Genomic DNA, 21,772 nt, shown 5'->3' on the forward strand with positions numbered 1-21,772 from the left:
GTCGTGGTAAATGCAGGCAGAGCATTTATCCGCAGTCACTTCTTAAGAGGCCTCCTGTGTGCGCAACTGCTTCCTGCAGCAGCAGCACCATGGAGGGGGCAGAAATGAAGGCAGGAACTGGGGTCCGGTGCAGCAAGACTTTGGAAAGGGTTGCAAAATGTCAGGGGTCGAAACTCTTTGGCATGTCCCCTGCACGCAATTTGAGCAGAGGGAAGGCTTGTATGTGGCCTGTTTATTTTTTAAAAATGTTTTTATTAGCAATTTCAACATATCAAAACCATATTCATTATTTTTACCCTTCCCCCCCTCAAACCCTCCCTCCCCTCCCCCAGAGACTTCCCTCAGCTCCTCTCTGATTTCTCAGCCCATATTATTCTCTGCATATTGTAAAGTTATACAGATCCTTACGTTATCTGTCTACCATGTTGTATGTGGCCTGTTTAAATGGGCCAAAGCGCAGGCCTGTGCCAGCTGCCATCACGTGCCCAGGTGAGTAGCCTTTACCCACTATCTCATTTCATAGGCACTCTCTCCCTTAGATGGAAAATAATGTGGGTGTGACAGAGAGCAACCTGTTCCTTCCCTGAGTTGTGCAGTCTGCTCCTGAGCTCCACCCACGTGCGTCTCATGTGCCCTGTGGTTTCATGCATCTGCTTTTGATGTGCCACCTTCCTTCCTTCCCTCCCTCCCCATTTAGAAATGCACCATAGGGCCAGGCCCCACCTGCACTCTACAGGTAAAGCCGCATTGCACCACTTTCAATGACCCCCAAAGCATCTTGCGAAGGTTAGTTTGTTAAGGACGCTGCTGAGGGTTGTTGAGACCTCTATTCCCCTCACAGAGTGACAGTTCCCTGTGAAGAGGGGTTGACTGTTCCCCCTTTAGATGTCAGGCTCCTGCTTCCGTCAGCTCCAGGCAACATGTCCAGTGGCCGGGGATGATAGGAGTTGGGAGCCCAAGAAGCTACAGCAGGAGTGAAGAACCTTTACCCAGATGTTGCTGAACTAACCCCCCCGCCCCCCAAATTCCCGGCCATTGACCATGCTTGCTAGGCTGACAGGAGCTGTCATTTAACAAGTTTGCCTTTTGCATAGCAAAAGTCTACCTTTGGGTTTCATAGAACCAGATCTTTCTTTTTCTTACTTGTCCTCTTGCACTAGGCCGAACAGTGTGGTACCAACAGGCTGCCATTTTGCTTAACTGTTTACCTCACAAAACCCATCTACCACCCTCAACTCTAGTTAACAGGACAGAAGCTCAAGTTATTTCTAGTAGGTGCTGGCTTCAGTTTGCCAGTCATTTATTTTTAAGGCCTTATGAGTCAGTGCCCTTTGGTATGCAAGACTGCATTCCTAAGCCATGAGAGAACAGAAACGTCATCCATCATTAGGTTGTTTGCGAAGAGCTGATACTGTTCTGGCTGTTTTCTTACTCCAGTGGCTTTTTCCTTCCTCTTTTGTGTAAACTTGGAAGTTCTGCCTACTTTCCAGGCTTAAAACTAGGTTCCGATTTGACAGTTCCAGGAAATAAAATTTAGGAGAAAGAAAGCAAGGGACCAAAATGGGAGAGGTGGCTTGGCTTTCATCCATTATTTTACTATGTCTGTTGCCACCATCCTAAAATAGCATTGGGGTGGGAAACAGTTTTCAAGCTGAGGGCCACATTCACCACTGGGCAGCTTTCCATGGGCCACATTTCTGTGGTAGGTAAGGGCAAAATTAGGCTGAGGAACAAATTTAGAGAGGCTAGGAGAGCCAGGTTAAGGGCCCAGGGCCTGACTCTCATAGCTACAATTCTCAAGAGGGTCAATCCCTCTTCCCAGGGATCTATTGAGAAGTGTAGAGCTCTGAGGGGAATAAGGGTCTCCTAACAACACTTGGCACCTGTAACCTACAATTCTCAGGATACTTTGGGGGAAGCCATGACTGTTTAATGATGTTGCTTCACTTAAGAATGTTGATGGGGTTTCAGAGGGAAAGTAGCAGCAGGCTTGGGGGAAATCCCAGGCTTTGCAGAAACACTAAAAAATTAAGTGGGAGGGTGGATTGCCATCCTACACTTTCCTGTGATTTCCACCCTGCCATCACTTTTATCACAAAGTCTGATTTTGAGATACAGCTTTTGAGACATGTTCGTTGCTCAAGACACCCATGTCCCCCTGGAAAATAAACTCTAGTGGGTGCTTCTAGTCACAAATAAGGGGTAAACACGTGTTGTGGGGAGACTTCTGAAATCAGCCTTCAATATTACATTTTCAATAACCAAGAAGATGAGGGAATACACAGTCATAGCTGTAATTTTATTATTTAAAAAAGTAATAATTTGTGGACAGATAAATTATACATACAGACATCAAGTCTCTGCTCCATCCTGGGAGTTCACATCACCATTACTAATAATTTAATACATATTTTGAAATTAAGGGGGGGGGGAATACTACTTAAAGAAATCTCAAAGGCTTGCTTTGAAAGATAACTAGCATGTAAAATAGAAATACATTAGGAAATTCTGTTCACTTAACATGTGTAAATTAGAGCATGCACATAACACACTGGCGTGTCCACCAGGGCCACCAATTTCTTGTGTTATGCTACACACACTGTAGACTAAGGGCCTGGCAGCCACATCCTTCAAATCAACTGAGGTAGTAGCAGCTTTACATCAGTGCATTTATTCAGAAATATCAGAGCACAGAAGCTCTTGCTCCTCATGGCAACTTCAGGGGCCCACTCCACCCTGAGAGAATGTGGATTTCAGGCCCAGAATTTAATCTTGCTACATCACACACACACGGCCCTCCTTTCAGACCCATGAGCCTCCCCTTACGATCTCCAGTGTTTAAAAAAAGGATTCAATTTGGCTCTCAAAACCTCAGAACCCTTTATATGTATCTCTAATGGACGGTTTACTTCATGGCTGCCATATCTTGAAGAGCCATTTCATTCCTGACTTAAACTGGAGCCACAGCTTAATCTGCCTCAGCAGAACCAGAAAGGAGAGGGGAGTTGTCGTTGCCGCCTTCTTCCTGAACCCCATAGATCTCCCTCCAAGCTTTGGCCCGGTGTTCCGCCCTCAGGCAAGGCTCCAAGATGGCTCCCACTTCAGCAATCCTCCGGCGGAAGCGGCATCGGTCGCGGGCCATTTCTTCCCAGGGGCCATGGCGGGCAGCCCGAGATGCGTAGCTCCAGGCCACCAGTGGGTGAACGGTCACCACCGGAGAGAATCGGACCTGAGGAAATTGAGAGGCTATGAGGATAGTGGGACAGGTATTTTCTTGCTCTTAAGCAAATTTATGCCAATGCTACTAAACTAAATAATTGGCTAGACCTCATACAGTTAACAGGTTGTTTTTTTTCGTCCTGTAATGGCCCTGCTGAATCCTACTGTCTTTTCTCAGCTAAACAAGCCAAATATCATGTTTTAAGGCCATCACTGTGTTCCAGGGGTTGGGAAGCTGCTTCTCTCCAGATGTTTCAGGGTGTGCAACAGGTTATCATCCTGGCTGTAACCATTCCAGCCAAGGACAGGGAAGAAGAGCCTTGTGTTGTCCCTAGTTTTAGTCCACTTCCTTTTCTGTGGGTACTGAATCAGGACCTTAATTTAAACTTGCCCTAGGCAAGAGAGATGATGCAAACCACCTCTTACTCCTATTTAGACACCATACATGAAAGCCAGTGTGATAGAATAATGGAACTGGAGAGTTAGATGGGACCCCAAGTGTTATCTAGTGCAGGACTCTCAACCAAAGCAGCCAGGACAGATGGCCATTCAACCACTGCTTAAAAACCTCCGAGGAAGGAGAGTTCACCATCTCCCAAGGGAGACTGTTTCTCTGTTGAACAGCTCTTACAGTGTCAGAAGTGTTGGAGTAGGACCTGGGAGTCCAGGGTTCAAATCCCCTACCAAGCCATGACTTTCACCTTGGACCAGTCTGCTTTATTTACCACCTCAAGTGATAGGTTTCTGGAAGCTGGCTGTGGCTGCTCAAGAGTAAGGCAAAGGCACTCTCTACCCATGCTCAGAGGAACACTTTTCCACGACTCCTTGAGTTCCATTGCTAATCTCTAGCTGCATCTTGAGCATCGCTTTGGGTTTCACACAACTGTGGGCACTGCACACAGTTGCATTTCCTAGCTGGAGGAAGAGAGGCTGTATACAACTGAGTCCTACTCAGAGTAAGACCCACTAAAATGAACCCAAGTTGGTCATGTTAATTAACTTCAATGAGTCTACTCTGAGTAGGACTAGCAACCATAGATTTCTGTTGTGGGTGTCCACTTTGCATTGCATTGATCTTGATATTTTGTGTGCTGCTGCTCTTCTTATATTTGGGGCATTTGTGGAAGGTGACTAAGCAAACTACTAAGCTCAGCTTCCAATAGATCTACTGACACTCTGTGGACAAAAGGAGGGAGGGGGAACAGTGAGAGTAAGGCAGGGGAGTCCTGTCTGCTGGGAAATGACCCAGCCTTACATCATCCACTTCCTGGTTGGTCATGTTGCATGAAAGGGATGTTACACGATATTTCAGGATGGGCGAAACCAACAGCAGGACGGGGGAGGCCAAGGAGCATTAAGGAGATTCTAGGGTGGTGCTAACAGGGAACAAGGTGGCGTGCAGAAGGTAAAAACTGAGGGCTGAGTAAGGTATCTTTTGAATGGGAGAGAAGGCAGCTTAGAAAAGGAGAATGGGCGTAGCCAGGATTTATGTAAGGGGGGCAGGCTTTATGTTGGGGGAGCAGAATCCAACATTATTGATTTCCTTGATTTTAATCTGTTGGAAGCCGCCCTGATGGGTACAAATAATATATTATTTATTTATTTATTTATTAATTATTATTATTATTATTATTATTATTAGCAACCCCTTTCTCCCTGCGCAACAGCCATACAGTGGTACCTCCGATGACGAACTTAATTCGTTCTGGAGGTCCATTCTCAACTCGAAGCCGTTCTTAACCTGAGGCGCACTTTCGCTAATGGAGCCTCTGGCGCGTGATTTCTGCTCGCATCCAGGGGCAAAGTTCGCAACCAGAAGACCTACTTCCAGGTTAGCGGAGCTCGTAACCCGGTGTTCGCAAGGAGGATGGTTTGTAACCAGAGGTATTACTGTTCAGTTCTCACCCCAAGACACACACAGCATGCTCACTTTTCTTCCTTTGAGGAAGAAAATCCCTGTGAATACATAATTTCAACAGATGGAGCTTTCCCCATCGCTCCAACTCAGGCTGATTCTTTAAAATGGTTTAGAGCTACAGTATCACCAGAAACACTTTGTTCCCTGCTATGACCATACTGTGCCCATCAAGACCACCAGAGTACCCTAAGCTAGGCATCCTTTACTCTGTGAGATGCCCGCTTTCAGGGGTTCTTTTAAAATAGCTTTTCAGTTCATCAGCTAAGATTTCAAACCGCTCTGATCTACTGAGGCTGACAGAAAGAATTGTTTATCATTGTAAAAGCCTTTCTGAGATGCCTTCAATTGTTTAAAAAAACTTGAAAAGCAGGAAGAGTGTTATTTTGATTAATTTATGTAAACAAAAGCTATACCTGTTTAATTTCTGCCTTAACTTCAGCTGTCAAAAAGGGCACAGGGTGGGGTGGGGAATAGCTTCTGTAACACCCAATTTTCTACTCATAACCACTGTTGTGTAAACATAGTAGTTATACACAGCAGTTAAGTGGTAAAATTAGGAAGACTTCCTGAAACATTTGTGAATGAAATGGGCAACTCTAATCCAGGCTAGTAATTTGTGAGGGGCAGAACCAAGGGCGTTAGCAATTCCTAATGGAATCTCTCTCTCTCTCTCTCTCTCTCTCTCTCTCACACACACACACACACGTTTCTGAACTGTCTCCCTCAAGACTCATCCTCTGGAGAACCTAGGGGTTCTGGTTAGTCCACACACAAAGTATTTAAAGCAACTCACCTTCTTAATCACCTGGTTTGCCTCCTGGGAAACGGATGACACTTCAATTGCGTGGCGAGTTCCCGCCCCCACCAGGATAAATAAAGACACAAGACACCGTATGTAAGGTTAATTGGGCGAATTAGGCCACAACTTTATTGAATTCAGGAATGAGAGGCATTGGCATAGGCATTGGTCCTAACGGCTATCCGGCTCCAGCCCATTTGCTGGAGACACGGGGAAGGGTTAACCTTATATCGGGGGAGACTCCCGCGAGGCACGTCGACTAGGAGCTCCCCCGGGTCACCGCTCTGGGGCGTGCCTTTGGCCCACACCTCCATAGGCTTCGGACAGGGCCACGCCCCCCGGGGTCCTTTAACGGACCACCCTTCGCTCGCTGGGGGGAGGTGATGGCGTTCCTCCACCCCCACACATCGTCTTAACCCCTTCTTACCAATGCCTACCGCCACACGAGCAAATGCTCGCCGCCAATCCTCTCATGCCTGAAACCAATCCCTTATCCCCTTAGCTATGTCCTCCAGCCATCTATCGTTTCCGGCATCAGACAGATGCACGCCATCAAACCGGTAGAGGGCCTCACAATTGAAACGAATGCCCGGGTGTCGTATGACCTTTCCCCCCAGGGCTGCCACTCTAGTGGAAGCCACGCCCCCCAGCCGACCAGCTGATTGGCTGGCTGGGGGGGCCGGCCCGACGAGGATTCCCCTGCTCTCGCGGGGGCTGGCGCCAGCCCCCGCTCACGTGGGGTGGGCGTGACGCCCGCAACCCCACCTCCTGGGCAGGCCCGGAAGTGGCTTTCCTAATGGAATCTCTCTCTCTCTCTCTCTCTCTCTCTCTCTCTCTCTCTCTCACACACACACACACACGTTTCTGAACTGTCTCCCTCAAGACTCATCCTCTGGAGAACCTAGGGGTTCTGGTTAGTCCACACACAAAGTATTTAAAGCAACTCACCTTCTTAATCACCTGGTTTGCCTCCTGGGAAACGGATGACACTTCTGTGGTCACAGGATCAGAGTTTTCCTCAGAGTCTGGCTGGCAACATTTCTGAGTTGGATGCCTGGAGGAAACTCTTGGATTCCACTTGAAACGTGGTCGCGTTGGTGGATTACATAGCTCCTCAGGCTTAGAATCCAGCCTTGTCTGATAAAAGGTGACCGTGATTTCCTTGTGCTTCTTGGCCTCAGGCTGAGGGGCAGATGTGGGGGCTTGAATGGGCTTGGAAAAGCAGAGTGGGTGAAAAGGGTCATTCCTTGCAAAAAAAGATTTGCAGAGGCTCTCCAACACATCCTGATGCAGAGAGTCTGCTTCCGCTTCCAGATGGTTCTCCCCGTTCCCCGAGTGCCCTCCAGACTGACTGCTCTCATCCATCTCGTCTTCGCTCCACCAGTCCTCTGAATCATCACTGCCATCCTCCTCTTCCTCTGATGGACTGTAGAACAAGGATAGGACAAGGGGGCTTTTGGAAACAGAGGAGACTGAGTTGAACGCACCCTTATCTCCACCTTTCTTGTATGCTTCTATCTCTTCCCCATCCTTTGGGGAATTAGATGGACTTTCAAAGCTTTGCCCGTCACGCATCACCAAATCGCCACTAGATCCCGGGCCCTCCTCGTTTCCCTGGGAAGCGGAGGTACTTTCCAAACAAAAGCCCCCTCCAAAATCCTTTAACTCTCCGCGGTGGCTACAGGAACCTTCCACATTCTCCCTACAGTATCCGCCAATATTCAATCCTTTCATCAATGCTTGTGGATGGCAACAATATTCCAGCCATTTCTGGGGGGAACTCCCAGGGTCCTCTCTGCCTTCCAACGCCATGTCTTCTTCTGAAGAAACGTCCCAGTCATTTCCAAGGTCGTAGGCAATGGAAGTGCTGATCAAGTACGGCTCAGAAATGCCATCCTCTTCCAAACGCATGCTATCCATTTTGGATGGACCATTAGAAGCAGGCAGAAGCAGTGCCAGGTCCTCTTCAAAATGTCCGCCTTCAGCCAAGCTTTCCGTATCCCTTTGAGGGTAACACTCGTGACTGTCCAGGGAAAAGTACCCTAGATGGGCAGCTTTCAAGTTTCGTCCCTCCACTTTGCTTTCTTCTCTTCCAAGTTCCTCCCAAGTTCCTCTTAAGAGTTGCTTCGTCTTCCCTAAGATGGGCATTGCCCCCTTGGCAATGCCCATCAACACAGCCCTCACCAGGGTGGCAGGGCTATGCTGCCAGAGGTGCAACCACCTCCTTACCCAGTCCAGAGCAATCTGGGCCATACGTCCAAGAATCACGGCCGCCATGTTGAATTTGACAGCAGAGCTGGACCGGCTCGATTCAGCAGGGAGGATTTTAGCCATTTTGAGCCTGAAGGGGTCACAGCAAACCAACAACCTCTCTGTGTCTGAGGGGGGTGATGTCAGATGGCTGGATGTGATGTGAGGGGGCATCTTAGACCTGAAAAGAAGCAAAGTGAAAATAAGCCACCAGCTATTAAAAATCTGAAAGTGGTGCTGGGGAAAGCCCAGAGAGTCAGATTCCAGTATGTTTTGTTTTGCTGCATTATAGGAAGGGGTCAGACTTAGGCCCCATCTGCACTATATATTAAAGTAATAGGATACTGCTTTCAAACAGCCATGGCTCCCCCCCCCCAGAGAATCCTGGGAACTGTCATTTGTTGAGGGTGCTGAGAATTGTTAGGAGAACACCAAGCCATCTCACAGAGGTACAGATTCCCAGAGTGGCTTAACAGTCAATCCCTCTTGCCAGGGCACTCAGGGAATTGCAGTTTTGTGAGGGGAATAGTGTGTGTGTGTCCTAACAAACCTCAGCCCCCTTAAACTACACTTCCCAGAATTCTTTGGGGGAAGCCATGACTATTTAAAGCAGTATGATATTGCTTTAATATACAGTGGTACATCTGGTTACGTACTTAATTCGTTCCGGAGGTCCGTTCTTAACCTGAAACTGTTCTTAACCTGAAGCACCACTTTAGCTAATGGGGCCTCCCGCTGCCTCTGCGTGATTTCTGTTCTCATCCTGAAGCAAAGTTCTTAACCCGAGATACTATTTCTGGGTTAGCGGAGTCTGTAACCTGAAGCGTCTGTAACCCGAGGTACCACTGTATAGGGCATATGGGAGCTATTTGTGCCTCTAGTTCAGCATTGTCTTCTTTCAACTGGCAATAGTTCACCAGGGTTTCATCTCCACTACCTGGTCCTTCCCCCGCCACCCACATTTTCTTTTTTTCCTGGAGATGCCAAAGGATTGAATCTAGGAAGTTCTGCCTGCAAAGCATTTCATTTACCACTAAGCTGTAATCTCTCCTGTAAGCAAGACATTTAAAACACACACACAGAGGAGATACAAGACCTGAAACCTATCCTGAATCCACCTGAAAGGCCTGTTCCCTTAATCCAGAGTGTGGAAGAACAGGTTGTTTATACTCAAGCTGTGAAGTATTTATTACTTATTTATATGGTATTTTATATGCTGCTTAATTTCTAAGCTGTGAGTAAAGGCCTTCTGTGCGTAATCAGGGCTGCTATGACTAAGCCCAGTATGGACTGAGACTTGGCACCAACAACAGATTCTGGAATGGAGGCCTTAGGCAAGAAATGTCCTGAAGGAGAATGGGTTATGGTATCAGTAGCAAATAGCACCCTTCCCCGATTGATACTGCATTTTTGGGAGCTCAGGGTGTATGTATTATTTGTTCCAAGCAATATAATGATATGTACAATGGCATCCTGTTTTTTTGGAGGTTGTTTGAGGGTGGAATATGAATGGTTTCAGTGTTTGTTTAACTGTTCTTAACAAGAAATCCTTTGGTGAGTGTTTTCTTTTGTAACAAAGTATTTTTTTAAAAAAGTTAAAAATAAGAGGAAACTTTAATACACACCTTAGCTTTGTACGCAACACACATTTAAAGCACCCCCCACACACACACACACAAAAGCCTGGGAATTGTTACCAGTCATAGAACTTACAGTTCCCAGCACCATTAACAAACTACAGTTCCCAGGATTCTGGGATGTGCTTAAAATGTATGGTGTGTACGCACTCATGAAGTGGATTAGGAAAAGCCCAACTAAGAATAAGACTGTGGAGTAAAATAGGAGGTAGGAAGTTAAGGCATGGGGCAGGAACCCTGCACTTCTAGGCCCTTATCCCCACATTCCAGCAAGATTACTTCCGCCCCCTATGTGTGCCTCAGTTTATCTCTTTCTTTTTTTCCTATGGGTTGTTTTCCTGGCTTGGATGTGTAGGTTGATTTAATCCAGGGCGCGCCCCAAACAAGCTCAAGCAAGTGCCCCTGGAACGCTGGCAACACCCCAGTCCGGAAGCAGAAAGGGGGGGAAATAACACAACACACACACACAGTCTGGATTCCGGGTGTGCAGCTGTCGGGGAGAGAGGAAGAACAGCAAACCTTCTGACCCACAACAGGTTAGAACGGGAAATGGTGGGTAGGGGGAGAGGAAGGGAGGGGAGGGGAATGTTCATTTGAGGATTTCCAAATGCCCTCAAAGCAAAAAGATGCATGGATTCCCAGGATTGTGGGACAGCAGCTGGAGAGCACCCCGCTTTTGACAGCGATCCTAACGATCAAAGCCCTCCTCTAAAACAGGAAGGGGGCCCACTCAGAAATAGACCCCCTCCCTGTCATACAGGACAACTGTCACACTCTCCAGGGTTATAGCTGAGGATATTCCTAATGTGAAGTACTGTAAATATTAAGTTTGGGGTAGGGGTGCCGAAACAGTGGCGGTAACAACCTCATTGTCATTCATCCTAGTCCGGTAGGTAGGATGGGATATTTTTGAAAATGTGGAGCGAAAAGGAAATGGTGCAGTTTCTTAACTAGGTGTGCTAGGGAAGGTAGAAACCAAATGAGGGTGAAGTTCAGTTTCTGCTTTCTGGCCTTCCCTAGGAATTCGGTATTGGGGGAAGTGGAAAATTGTGGCAGTATGAGGGCAGAGGAACAGAAAACGAAATCTTGGAAGAGCTCAAAAAGAGCAGTGGATATAACTAATGCATTTTTACAAAGGGGAGGGGAGGTCTGGGGTGCAGGTTAATGGGGGGAATGACCCCCCAAAATGCAAAAGAGGACATAGAGGCATAGATAAGATACAGAAGGCTATTGTTTTAGGACTAGCAGTGCCACAATTTGGGGGAGGAGGGGTTCAACATAAAATAAGGATACCTTAAAAGAAAAAGGAACAGCAAAAATATAGAATATTTGTTACTGGATCTTGAGGAAACTACTAGAATGGGGTATCTGGAGATCTCCCCCACATGGATAATACTGGGGTACAGATTTGGGGCAGGGCAGAACATCATTGCTCTCCGTAGTTGAGATTCCCAAGACACCATTCTGTCAACTTTTCCCTTTTCTTGCGAGGAATCCTATTCGGAATAAGGGAATACGTTGACAGCTATGGACCCGCATTAAGCGGGATGTGAGGTCGATCTGGCTCCGACATCTGACACCCCATTGATCGCCAGGGTTGATTTGGCTGGCTAGGCCGCTCCATGTGCATCCTCGGGGGAAGAGGACGACCATCCCAGATAAAAGGAGTGTACAGTTCTTGGGTCAAGGGTATACGATAGCTGCGCTCCCCTGCCAGAACCTCCAAACAAGCTCGAGAACTTGCTTGCATTAAGCAAGGACGAGGACGTAGCAATTAAAAAGGGTGTGGGTCTTGGGTGGATACCTGTGGAAGAGATATACGGGGGTGGGGGCCGGCACAGTGCACGCATCACGAGCGGGAAGGAATCTGGAGAGGCGGGGTGGTTGGCAGGACTCCTGGGTCCTCCGCAGGCAGAAGACCTGGGTCCTAGGGCTGAGGAGCCCAGGCGCCTGGGTGGTGTGGAAGAGGCGTGGTGGGCAGTCTAACTCCCAAATACAAAGCGAAGGAGGGATCCCGGGTGCCGTGGGCGGGGAGAAGGCGAGAAGCCGGCCGGGATTCCTGGGTTTTCTAGGAAGGGATGGGAAGATCGAGCGGTTAACAAGCGGTCTGCAAAATTCCCTGGTCTGGCGTGGGAGCGGAGTCTAGCCGTTCACAGTACCTGCGGGGGTCCAGGACTCCTGGGTTCCAAGGAAAGGGGAGAGAGAGGACCCCATGGTGGACTTTTGCCTCCTTACCTCTCGAATCGAATTAGCCAGTAACAAACTCGCTCCAGCAAGCAGCTGCGGGGTTGGCGCGGTGATCGGGCGATCGAGCGGCGGGCTTGGCAGAAGAGCGGTCGGTCGCGGCAGAACCCATGTCTCTCAATCGGCGGCGGCGGCGGCTGTTTTTCTTCTGTGAATAGGAATAGAATGTTTGGATGCGTCGCTGTTGACGCCGAGTCTATATAAACACTTGTTCTGGGGGGATTACGTCACCACATTGTGACGTTGTGGAACGGGGCGGGGCCAGGGGGAGAGACGTGACCGACGGAGGGTTCTGGGGAGAGGGAGGGGCGAGGAGTAGAGCATGGACGGGTGGTTTGGGAAACAAAACGTGAAACGAAAGTACTTCCCCCCGTCGTTGACTCTCCTAGTAGAAGAGAGGCTTCGTTCAGAAAACGCTCCTCGTACTTTTCAGTTTCATTTTTTAAAACTGGTGGGATTTACCATGATCAATACAGAAATTAACTTTTCTTTTTTCCTGCCTGGAGCAGCCATTTGCAAGGCTTATTGTGGCATAACCTTTGTTCAATCACAGCTACGTGGCCATTTATTCTCAGCTGGCAAATAACTGTCTATGACTCCATTTTAATTCCACTCTTCCTCCAAGCAGCTCTGGGTGGCTTGCAAAGTCCCTTTTACACCCCCTGTTTTATCTCCCCCAACAGGCAGGTTAGGCCGAGAGAAAGTTAGGTTCCTCCTTATATAAAGCAAAGTTGCTCACTTTGTAGGCACAGAACAAGAGGCTTTTTATCAGGGAACAGGCTAACAACAACAATAACAACAGCAAGATTAAAGTCACCACAAGGACAAGCTAAAAGGTGGAGTCTTGGCTCCAATCCATAATAATTTGAGACAATAGTGATTATCAAGTATTAGTCACTTTCTATGCAATAAGAAGGATTACAAATTACCACTTTTTCTGTTTTTACCTGAAACCAGTGACCATCGCCAGTACACATTTGCATGCTTCTTGCTTCTACTTTTCATGCAGATGGTCCCAGCTACAATCCTTGTAATCTCCAGGTAGAATGGAGAAATATTACCTGTCCAAAACCCTAAAGAGCCAATGCTAGTTCGGTGCAAAGACAGTATTGAACTAGATGGGCTCAGCATAAGGCAGTTTTCCAGTGTTCCGCACCACAAGATCCATAGCCTTGCCCCATGATGCAACCACATTTATTCTAGCTTGTTGGACAAAAACGAACGCAAAGGATTTACATCAGGTAAATGTACATCAGATACCCACCCAATGAAGTTGAAAAAATAAATTGACAAGGCCAGACCAGTACAGTGGTACCTTGGGTTACAGACGCTTCAGGTTACAGACTCTGCTAACCCAGAAATAGTACCTCGGGTTAAGGACTTTGCTTCAGGATGAGAACAGAAATCACGCAGAGGCAGCGGGAGGCCCCATTAGCTAAAGTGGTACCTCAGGTTAAAAAGTTTCAGGTTAAGAACGGACCTCCAGAACGAATTAAGTTCTTAACCTAAGGAACACTGTAACAGGAGTAATCTACCACAGGACACACAGCCCAATATGTATACTTGCTATTGCATACATATTGTTGTACACAGCTCTGATATTTTGGTGAAGACAGCATATCAACACTTTTACAAATAAAAGGACAGAAATGTCACTTGTTACCCACAGCTCTTTTGTTTTTTTAATTCCCTAAGAGCAGTGCTAATTTTTCTAGAAAAAGAGGTGCAGGGACTTGCCATGAATACCTCCCTTGTTCTCTTATTATGGCTATGGTGCCCACCTGAGAGGGGGCAGAACTGAGTTCCAGCTGGAAAAGAAAAGCCCTGCCCAATATATTATCAATGATCTACAGCCCATTTTGGACAACAGTATTAGCTGTAAGGCCTGTGCTTGCTTTCTCACAGCCCCCTGGCATTTAGGACCAAATCTGAACAATGACTGAAACAACCTAAGATAGAAACAGAGGGATCAGACCTTGCAACAAATCCAGGTGTCAACCAGTCAGGCAGATGAGAATTACAGGACCTAATAACATCTGGGTCACTTTCAACCCAGTGGTATTGCTATCACCTGCCAGTAATGTAAGAAACCAATTGTGAGGGGTGGGGTGGGGAATAATTGCACCTGATTAAGATCTGTTGTAGTTTGATATTCCCTGTCCTATTTTGGTTTCTCTTTCCGTTTCCCCCACTTTTCATTGGTGGACAAAATATTTCTGGATTATGGCATGTGCAAGAAGAAGAGGTAACCAGAACCACTCGATTTTTGGAAAGGGAGGAGGTTTATAGGCTAAGAACCTGGGTGGGTTGTGTAAGATTACAGGAAGAGTGTAGTTACAGAGTAGCTCGAACCCCAGGTCTTTTCTGTCAGGTCCTAGAGATATCTCTCTCTCTCTCTCTCTCTCTCTCTCTCTCTCTCTCTCTCTCGTGTGTGTGTGCGTGTGTGTGTGTGTGTGTGTGTGTGTGTGTAACTTACTGCTAAGCACAGTGTGAGTAACATCCCAGCAACCTACCATTGTAATTTGTCTGGAGGTCTATATACATGTAAATCAGCATATACAAATTTGTATTATGGGCTTGTACCCTTTTAAGTACCTAGGAACGCTGTGCCTCATCCTGGATAACAGATTGGAAATGTTCTTGGTGCCCGCCAGATGATTTGGATTACTGCTCTCATCAGCTGGAATCCAAAACTCCTAGGCTGCATACATGCCATAGGTGACTTCCCCCAAAGAATCCTGGCAACTGTAGTTTATCCTCCACAGAGCTACAATTTCTGGCATCCTTAACAAACTACAGTTCCCGGCATTCATTTGTGTGTTTTTTGGGGAAGGGGGGGGGCTTGCACTTTTAAAAGTATGGTGTGTATACAGCCCTAGGCTATTCTAGGAGTTTAAAATGGGGTGGAATGGTTGAGGGAGTTGGGTATGTTTAGCCTCATGAAGAGGAGACAGAGGAGATGCAATAGCCATTTTCATTTATCTAAAGGGCCGCTACATAGCGAATGGAGCAAGCTTGTTTTCTCTTGCTTCAGAGGGTAGGGCCCAAAACAATGGCTTCAGTTTAGAAGAAAGGAGATTCTGACTAAACATCAGGCTCTACAATTCTATAAATCTATGACTAAGAGCTAGCAGGTCAGAGGTGAAACTTGATGGACTCGTGCAATAAGGCTGCAATAAGCCTGCATTATTCTGGAGTTTCTCAAAACTCCAAGCAGCTTTCTAGCAAGCACTGTTGATGTAGAAGCAAGTCTGTTTCGTACCTGCAACTTCCGCCCCCTAGACACACCTGTACCATCTCCAGGAACTTAGTAGGATTTAAATTACAGAGGCTGCTGCTGAGAAGGATGGCTAAAAAGGAGGCCTGATAGCTACACGAGCATTTCATGTACTGATTAACAACTGCTTGAAAGCAACGTTATAAATCAGGGAATCAAAGCACTGCAAAACTGCTTTTTTTAAATAAATATTTTTATTAGATTTTCCATAAAAAATTTTTTTTTACAAAATTATACATCCATTTTTAACTTAAACCCTTTTTTCCAGAACTTCCCTCAGCTTGTCTGATAATTTTCCGTTTATTTTTTATCCTCGTCTCACATTTCCCAATATTATATTGCACTCAAATACTCTTAATCACATCATATTTTTTAAACAATATTTCTAACAGTAATTTCACAGAGCTTCTTGAAAGCCAACAAACATTATTTGCTCATCACAGAAATTTTTGATATACTCTGTAAATTTCTTCCAGTCCTCGGAGAATCTCTGGTCACGTTGGTTCCTAATTCTCCCCGTCAATCTGTCCATTTCTGCGTATTCCATCAGTTTCACCCTCCATTCTTCTTTCGTGGGCAAAACTGCTTTTAAACGGGTCGAGCTCTGTAGTGCTGGCATGAATCGTTCTGCCATAAAGCACTGCAGTTGCTGAAAAATGCAGTAGGAGGAGAACAACACACAAACCCTCCTGGCTCAACGAAACCTGTGAGGCAAGGCTGTTCAACACACACATGTGCCTTGAAGCCTCTTAACATAGGAAGAGAAGAATGGGCCTGCTGGATCAGGCCAATGCCCCATCTCGCCCAGCATCCTGTCTGTCCTCATAGCTGTCAAACATATGCATGTGGGAAGCTTGCAAACTGGACGTGAGCAGCAGCAGCTATTTTCCCCACCTGTGATTCCCAGCAAGTGGCGCTTAGAGGTATAGCACCTCTGACAGTGGAGGAAGAATGTAGCCACTGTGGTTAGTAGCCATTGATAGCCTTGTCCTCCATGAATTTCATAGAATTGTAGCGTTGGAAGGGATCCTGAGGATCATCTAGTCCAACCCTCTGCAGTGCAGGAATATGCAGCTGTCCCTTACAGGGATCAAACCTGGAACCTTGGTGTTATCAGCACCACGCTCTAACCAACTGAGCTATCCAGGTTCCAATTTGTCTAAGCCTCTTCTAAGCTATCCAAGTTGCTGGCTATCACTGCCTCTTCTGGGAGTGAGTTCTATAGTTTCATTACACACTGCACAAAGTGCTTCTGTTCTGCTGCTGGTGAAATGGTGCGTTGCTGCTGAGCTCAGTGAGGTTAACGCACATCTGTGAGATGCACCCTTCAAGCATAGTTCTGGCCTTTACATACAAAATTCTGGCAGCTGGCCAAGAGGGTTTTCCCCTTTTTATTTTTTGTTTCTTTAAGCTTGGAAGTTCTGTTACATCCTGGTCATATTTCCATCCTGTGAGCAAGACACCTGGGTTCTCTGCCAGGCAAAGAGGTGCGTGGTAATAGGAATAAGTCGAGAAATTATGGGTGTTGTGTAGGACTGGGAATCAAGCCCCACAGTCTGTTTTCACAAACACACCCCATTTGATTAAAATATAGCATGGTATCCCTGCCAGACACATGGTTGCATTTATATTATTTTTCAAATCAGGATAGGAAGCAGATTCTCTGCTGGAACAACGTCCCCTTTTGGGGGGAGAATCCCACCAGCAGGCGGCGCCAGAGGATGCACCTTCTCCTACACAAGGAGACATCCATATCACACACCAGTCAAAGAATGTCTTTCTTCTTTGACAACTTCCCAAATCCCTGTTTTTCTAAAGCTTTTGTGGCCACTCCTCTCTCTAAAGTTAAGGTCAGGAATTCGGACTCCTGTCTCCCCCTCTCATTACTCTCCTCGCCCCCCTCTCTCTTTCTCTCTCTGCATACCCTCCCCTCCTTCTCAAGCCAAGCCCCCAGGAAGGTGGAGTGGTGGGTCCCAGGATTGAAATTCAATCGCTCTGCTTTTATTCCTCCTCTCTCTTCCCCCCAGAGCTGCCAGGGAAAGGGAAAGGAGAGAAAACCGCGATTGGGAAGGTCGATAAGGAAGGGCTGGGAAAGGAGGACGGTGGAAGACCGACTTACGTTGCTGTATTGATGAAAGAGCAAGAAATTGGGCTGGTGGAAGGAGCAGAGAGATAGAAAGATAGATAAGAGGAGTGGAGGGTATAGTGGGGGGGGGGAGAGAGATAAGGAAGGGGGTGGGTCATACTGGAGGCAGAAAAATAGAGGTGAATGTGTTCGAATGAAGAGGAGAGCAAAGCGGGACAAGCAGGGCTTTGATCCCAGGTTCTGCTGAGCACCAGAGATCTGATTCTGTAGGGTATGAACCCAAGAAAGACTATAAAGTTTCCTGCCGCCAATGAGCCGATAAGGAGCTGCCTTCCTCCTCCTCTTCTTCCTCCTCCTGAATCTGCTTAACCCGTAGGAGATACCTCTGGCCAACACCAGTAACCAGGTAAGACCATGGCACCATGACATTGTTGCTTCTGTGCCTGATGGCCTTAGGGAGATGGGCGAGGCTTGTCCTCAAATATCTGTTCCTCTGGATTCCCTACCCCTCTCTGCCTTTAGAACATGGGTGGGTGGGAACCAAGGAATAATAATAATAATAATAATAATAATAATAATAATAATTTTATTATTTATACCCTGCCCATCTGGCTGGGTTTCCCCAGCCACCCTGGGCGGTTTCCAACAGAACACTAAAATACAATAACCTATTAAACGTTAAAAGCTTCCCTAAAGGAAGGGGCAGGTTTTGTGGGCGAGCAGTTGTCTTCTAGTTGTGCCTCCTTCCTGCCTTGATTGAGAAGAAGAGCATCTTATCAGAGAACAGTCCCTGTCTTCAGATCAGTCTCCTGCCTCTGTGGGCCCAGGACCCAAGATTCCTGAAGGATAAGGCTATCAGGGATGCTAGCATTGATGGGAATGCGCTCCCTCCACTGTTGTGCCTCTGAATGCCAAGTGGGGAGAGTTGCTGGGCCCTGGGGGGGCTTTCCCCTGGGGTATCTGGTTGGCCACTGTAGGAACAGGTTCTGTAGGGCTAGATGCAGAATCTCTGGATGTCACAGTGTCTTCAGAGGATGCAACTGAGGCATAGCAATGTCTCCGCTGCCTATCAACCACTCTACATCAGTGGCCCCACGCTAGGTATTTTGGACCCTGCTGCTTTCCCTAGGCAATGCTCCTCTGGATCTAGGATTGCCAATGTCTCTGTGTGTGTGTGTTTTAAACTGGACTTCTTCCTGTGCTATGCAGAATGGAAGCAGGTGGATTCCTTCCCCACCCCCCTTCATGGAATAATTGAGAAAGCTTCACCTACTTCTTCTTTTGCTATGTTTGGCTGCTGTTTCAATAGCAGAGGAGCAAGGGTGGGGTGGGCAGTTGGCAACTTAGCCAGGTCTGCCGTGCTTCCTCACCACAGCGCCTCCTCTGGCCCTGAACGGGTTAAAACGCCTTTTAGCACAAGCTCTTTCCGACTGCTGGGTGTGTCGGGGTTATGCATGCGGACACACACACACACACACACACACACGGACCCCTGTGACTGATGCAAAATATGTTTCCTCGCCCCCGCCACCAGCTGCCCCAGCGCCTTTTGTCTCAGCTGCTGCGTCCAAATGCCAGTGGATGAATAAATAACAAGAGCTAACGGCAGCCCGCCAGCTATTTTCACCCCACAGCCCTCTCTCTGCACCCCCTGCCCCGCCCAGCCCTCAGAGAAGATAGGCCCACTTTTAGCTGTGGTCAGGGACCTACATCCCTTGCACTGCGGGCTGCCCAACGAAGATGAGACCATGCCTTGGGTCAGGGGGTGTGTGGCTCGTGGGCATATCAACAGGCGGATTGAACTCGCTGTTGGCTGGCCCAGCCTCCTGTCACTCCCAGGGTCTTGTCAGCCAGCTCATCCAGGGGCTTTGCGCTTCGGTCGGTTGCACTGCTAAAGTCGCGCTGCAAGCTTTGGCCAATTAACCACTGGCAACTGGCAGACTGATGATTGGATCCCTGGGAAAGGGCTGGCTCTGTGCAGGCCACAGATATGATCTGAGCCAGGTTCAGTCCCCAGCACCTCCAAGTATAGCGCTGCCTGAAAACCTGGAGAGTCACTCAGTGTAGACAGTTCTGAGGTACAGTGGTACCTCAGGTTACATACGCTTCAGGTTACAGACTCCACTAACCTGGAAATAGTAGCTCGGGTTAAGAATTTTGCTTCAGGGTGAGAACAGAAATCGTGCGGCGGCGGCGTGGCGGCTGCGGAAGGCCCCATTAGCTAAAGTGGTGCTTCAGGTTAAGAACAGTTTCATGTTAAGAACGGACCTCCAGAACGAATTAAGTACGTAACCAGAAGTACCACTGTACTTGGATGAATGGCCTGAGTCAATATAAGGCACCTTCCTATGGTTGTATGCACTGTATAAATGCCAAAGGTTGTCATAACACATTATGAAGGAGACACATCACCTGGATGTCCTTTTTTGGCCACTAGAACGTTTTGGGATAACCTGACCTTCAACACTCCAGTTTTGATGAAGAATCTTGTGGAAGCATTTCCCCTCTTACTCTGGTGCACAGATAAAATACAGTGGTACCTCGGGTTAAGTACTTAATTCGTTCTGGAGGTCCGTTCTTAACCTGAAACTGTTCTTAACCTGAAGCACCACTTTAGCTAAGGGGGCCTCCTGCTGCCGCTGCACCACCGGAGCACAATTTCTGTTCTCAAAGTTCTTAACCTGAGGAAATATTTCTGGGTTAGCGGAGTCTGTAACCTGAAGCGTATGTAACCTGAAGCGTATGTAACCCGAGGTACCACTGTACAGCTGCAACTGTATGTAATTTCACATTTACCTACCATAGATGGCAGGAGCCTGTCTTAAATCCTGTGTTTATATGGCGTCAGACACAGTTGCAGGGCAATAGAAATAATAACAGTAGGAAGAGCTGGTGCAGCACAGTGGCTAAAAGGCTGGGCTACAAATAAGGAAGTCTTGTGCGGTTTGAATCTGCCTCAAGCTCACTTGATGGCCTGAGGTAAACTCCTCCCCATCGCCCTCGGTTTTTCCCTTCTGCAGTATTGGCACGGGGGGGGGGGGCATTCTTAACACGGACCTACTTTACAGGGTTGTTGTAAAGATTGCAACTGGATACTACATGTGCATTGAACTCTCAAAAGTGCTATGCGAATGCTAAATGAGCTTATTACCCATAATAATACTTTAGTTCCTAATCTCCCCATCCCTACAGACCACCTGAAAATTGCTGAAGGACTTGGCAGAGGATTTAATGATTATACTGCCTTGTGGAGCAATTGTAACGAACTGTTCTGCGATTTATGTTGATTGAATCAGGATGAAACTTCCTAATTCTAGCCCTGCATTCACTTCACTGCTGATCCTCTCCACTCCTTTCAAGTGCCTCTTCCGTACCCATCCCATCTAAACCATCCCACTCACACCTTCTGGGCAGAGGTTGGGTGGCCACCTGTCTTGGGTCCTTTTGTTGAGGTTTTTGCATTGCAGGGGGTTGGACTAGATGACCCTTGGGGTCCCTTACAACTCTCCGATTCTATGATTCTATGGACTGCCGGGAGCAACTGCGTCTGCCATTTACAGACACTGCTCCTTCTGTTCTTCATTGCCCCATTGCAGAGTAGCTGAATGAAGCTCACAGACCATTAATGGCCCATGGGGAATCCCTACTTTAGAGAAGGTGACGTCTTCATTGGGGGTTTTGCAATACAGTGAGCCTGCAACTTACACAAGGGTTACATTCCGGGGATCGCCAGAATCTTATACAGTATAGTGAAAACACGTTGACTTCAATGGTGTGTGGGATTGCCAAAGTCTTTATTCGCAGATTCCTGCTCCCTTTCCTCCCCGCTTTTAAAAATTTTAACTTATTTTTTTCTACAAGTGTGTAAAGCTGAATGTGCACAAGTTGCAGTCATACTGTACATGAATGTACACTTAAGTAATGCATTCACTGAATAATAAGTCTGCATAACTCGTTGTATTAATAAATCCTGATTGCTTGGCCATTCCTGATCAACGTATGGTCGTCTTCAATTTGCTTTCTTGGGAGTGTTTTTGGAAAGGTTCCTGCAGAGGAATCCATGTGGAAAACATTATAGAACTGATCATTCTTGTGGGTTCTTGAGTAATGAGCTGGAGCCAGCAGGAATCTAGCAGGCCTTTGCTTAAAAATTCAAATGAATGACCTATTCTGATATAATATTTTCCATGTGGCTTTAGGCATCAAAGCACTCCCACTATGGAAGGCATAACCTTAAAAACAACAACACCTAATTGGTAGTTTTATTTGCTGTGATTTCTTGAGTACTTTACCAACCAGATAAAAAAGATAAGCTTTGCAAGAGAGGAGTTGCAGGATCAAA

The 21,772-nt window shown here is 47.1% G+C and overlaps 2 protein-coding genes across 3 annotated transcripts in view; one reads left to right on the forward strand and one right to left on the reverse strand.

The window, feature by feature from the left end:
• Positions 1-1,262: 1,262 nt before the first annotated feature.
• On the reverse strand, positions 1,263-12,283 carry PPP1R15A (protein phosphatase 1 regulatory subunit 15A). The gene is made up of 3 exons (XM_079950531.1): positions 12,059-12,283; positions 6,885-8,367; positions 1,263-3,229 (listed from the first exon to the last, which is right to left on the reverse strand). The coding sequence occupies exons 2-3, from the start codon at positions 8,358-8,360 to the stop codon at positions 2,969-2,971; spliced, it is 1,737 nt and encodes a 578-aa protein (XP_079806657.1). The 5' UTR covers positions 8,361-8,367; positions 12,059-12,283; the 3' UTR covers positions 1,263-2,968.
• PLEKHA4 (pleckstrin homology domain containing A4) overlaps positions 10,261-21,772 on the forward strand; it is a 43,895-nt gene continuing 32,383 nt past the window's right edge. Inside the window, exon 1 of one of the 2 annotated variants that reach the window (XM_079950507.1) lies at positions 10,261-10,359. The gene's annotated coding sequence lies outside the window, so the exon portion shown is untranslated. Of the gene's footprint in view, positions 10,360-17,566; positions 17,837-21,772 lie in introns of those variants that run through there. The other variant, XM_079950508.1, reaches the window with a different exon arrangement.

This window comes from Podarcis cretensis (assembly GCF_951804945.1).
Source record: "Podarcis cretensis genome assembly, chromosome: 13".
Lineage (NCBI taxonomy): Eukaryota > Metazoa > Chordata > Lepidosauria > Squamata > Lacertidae > Podarcis > Podarcis cretensis.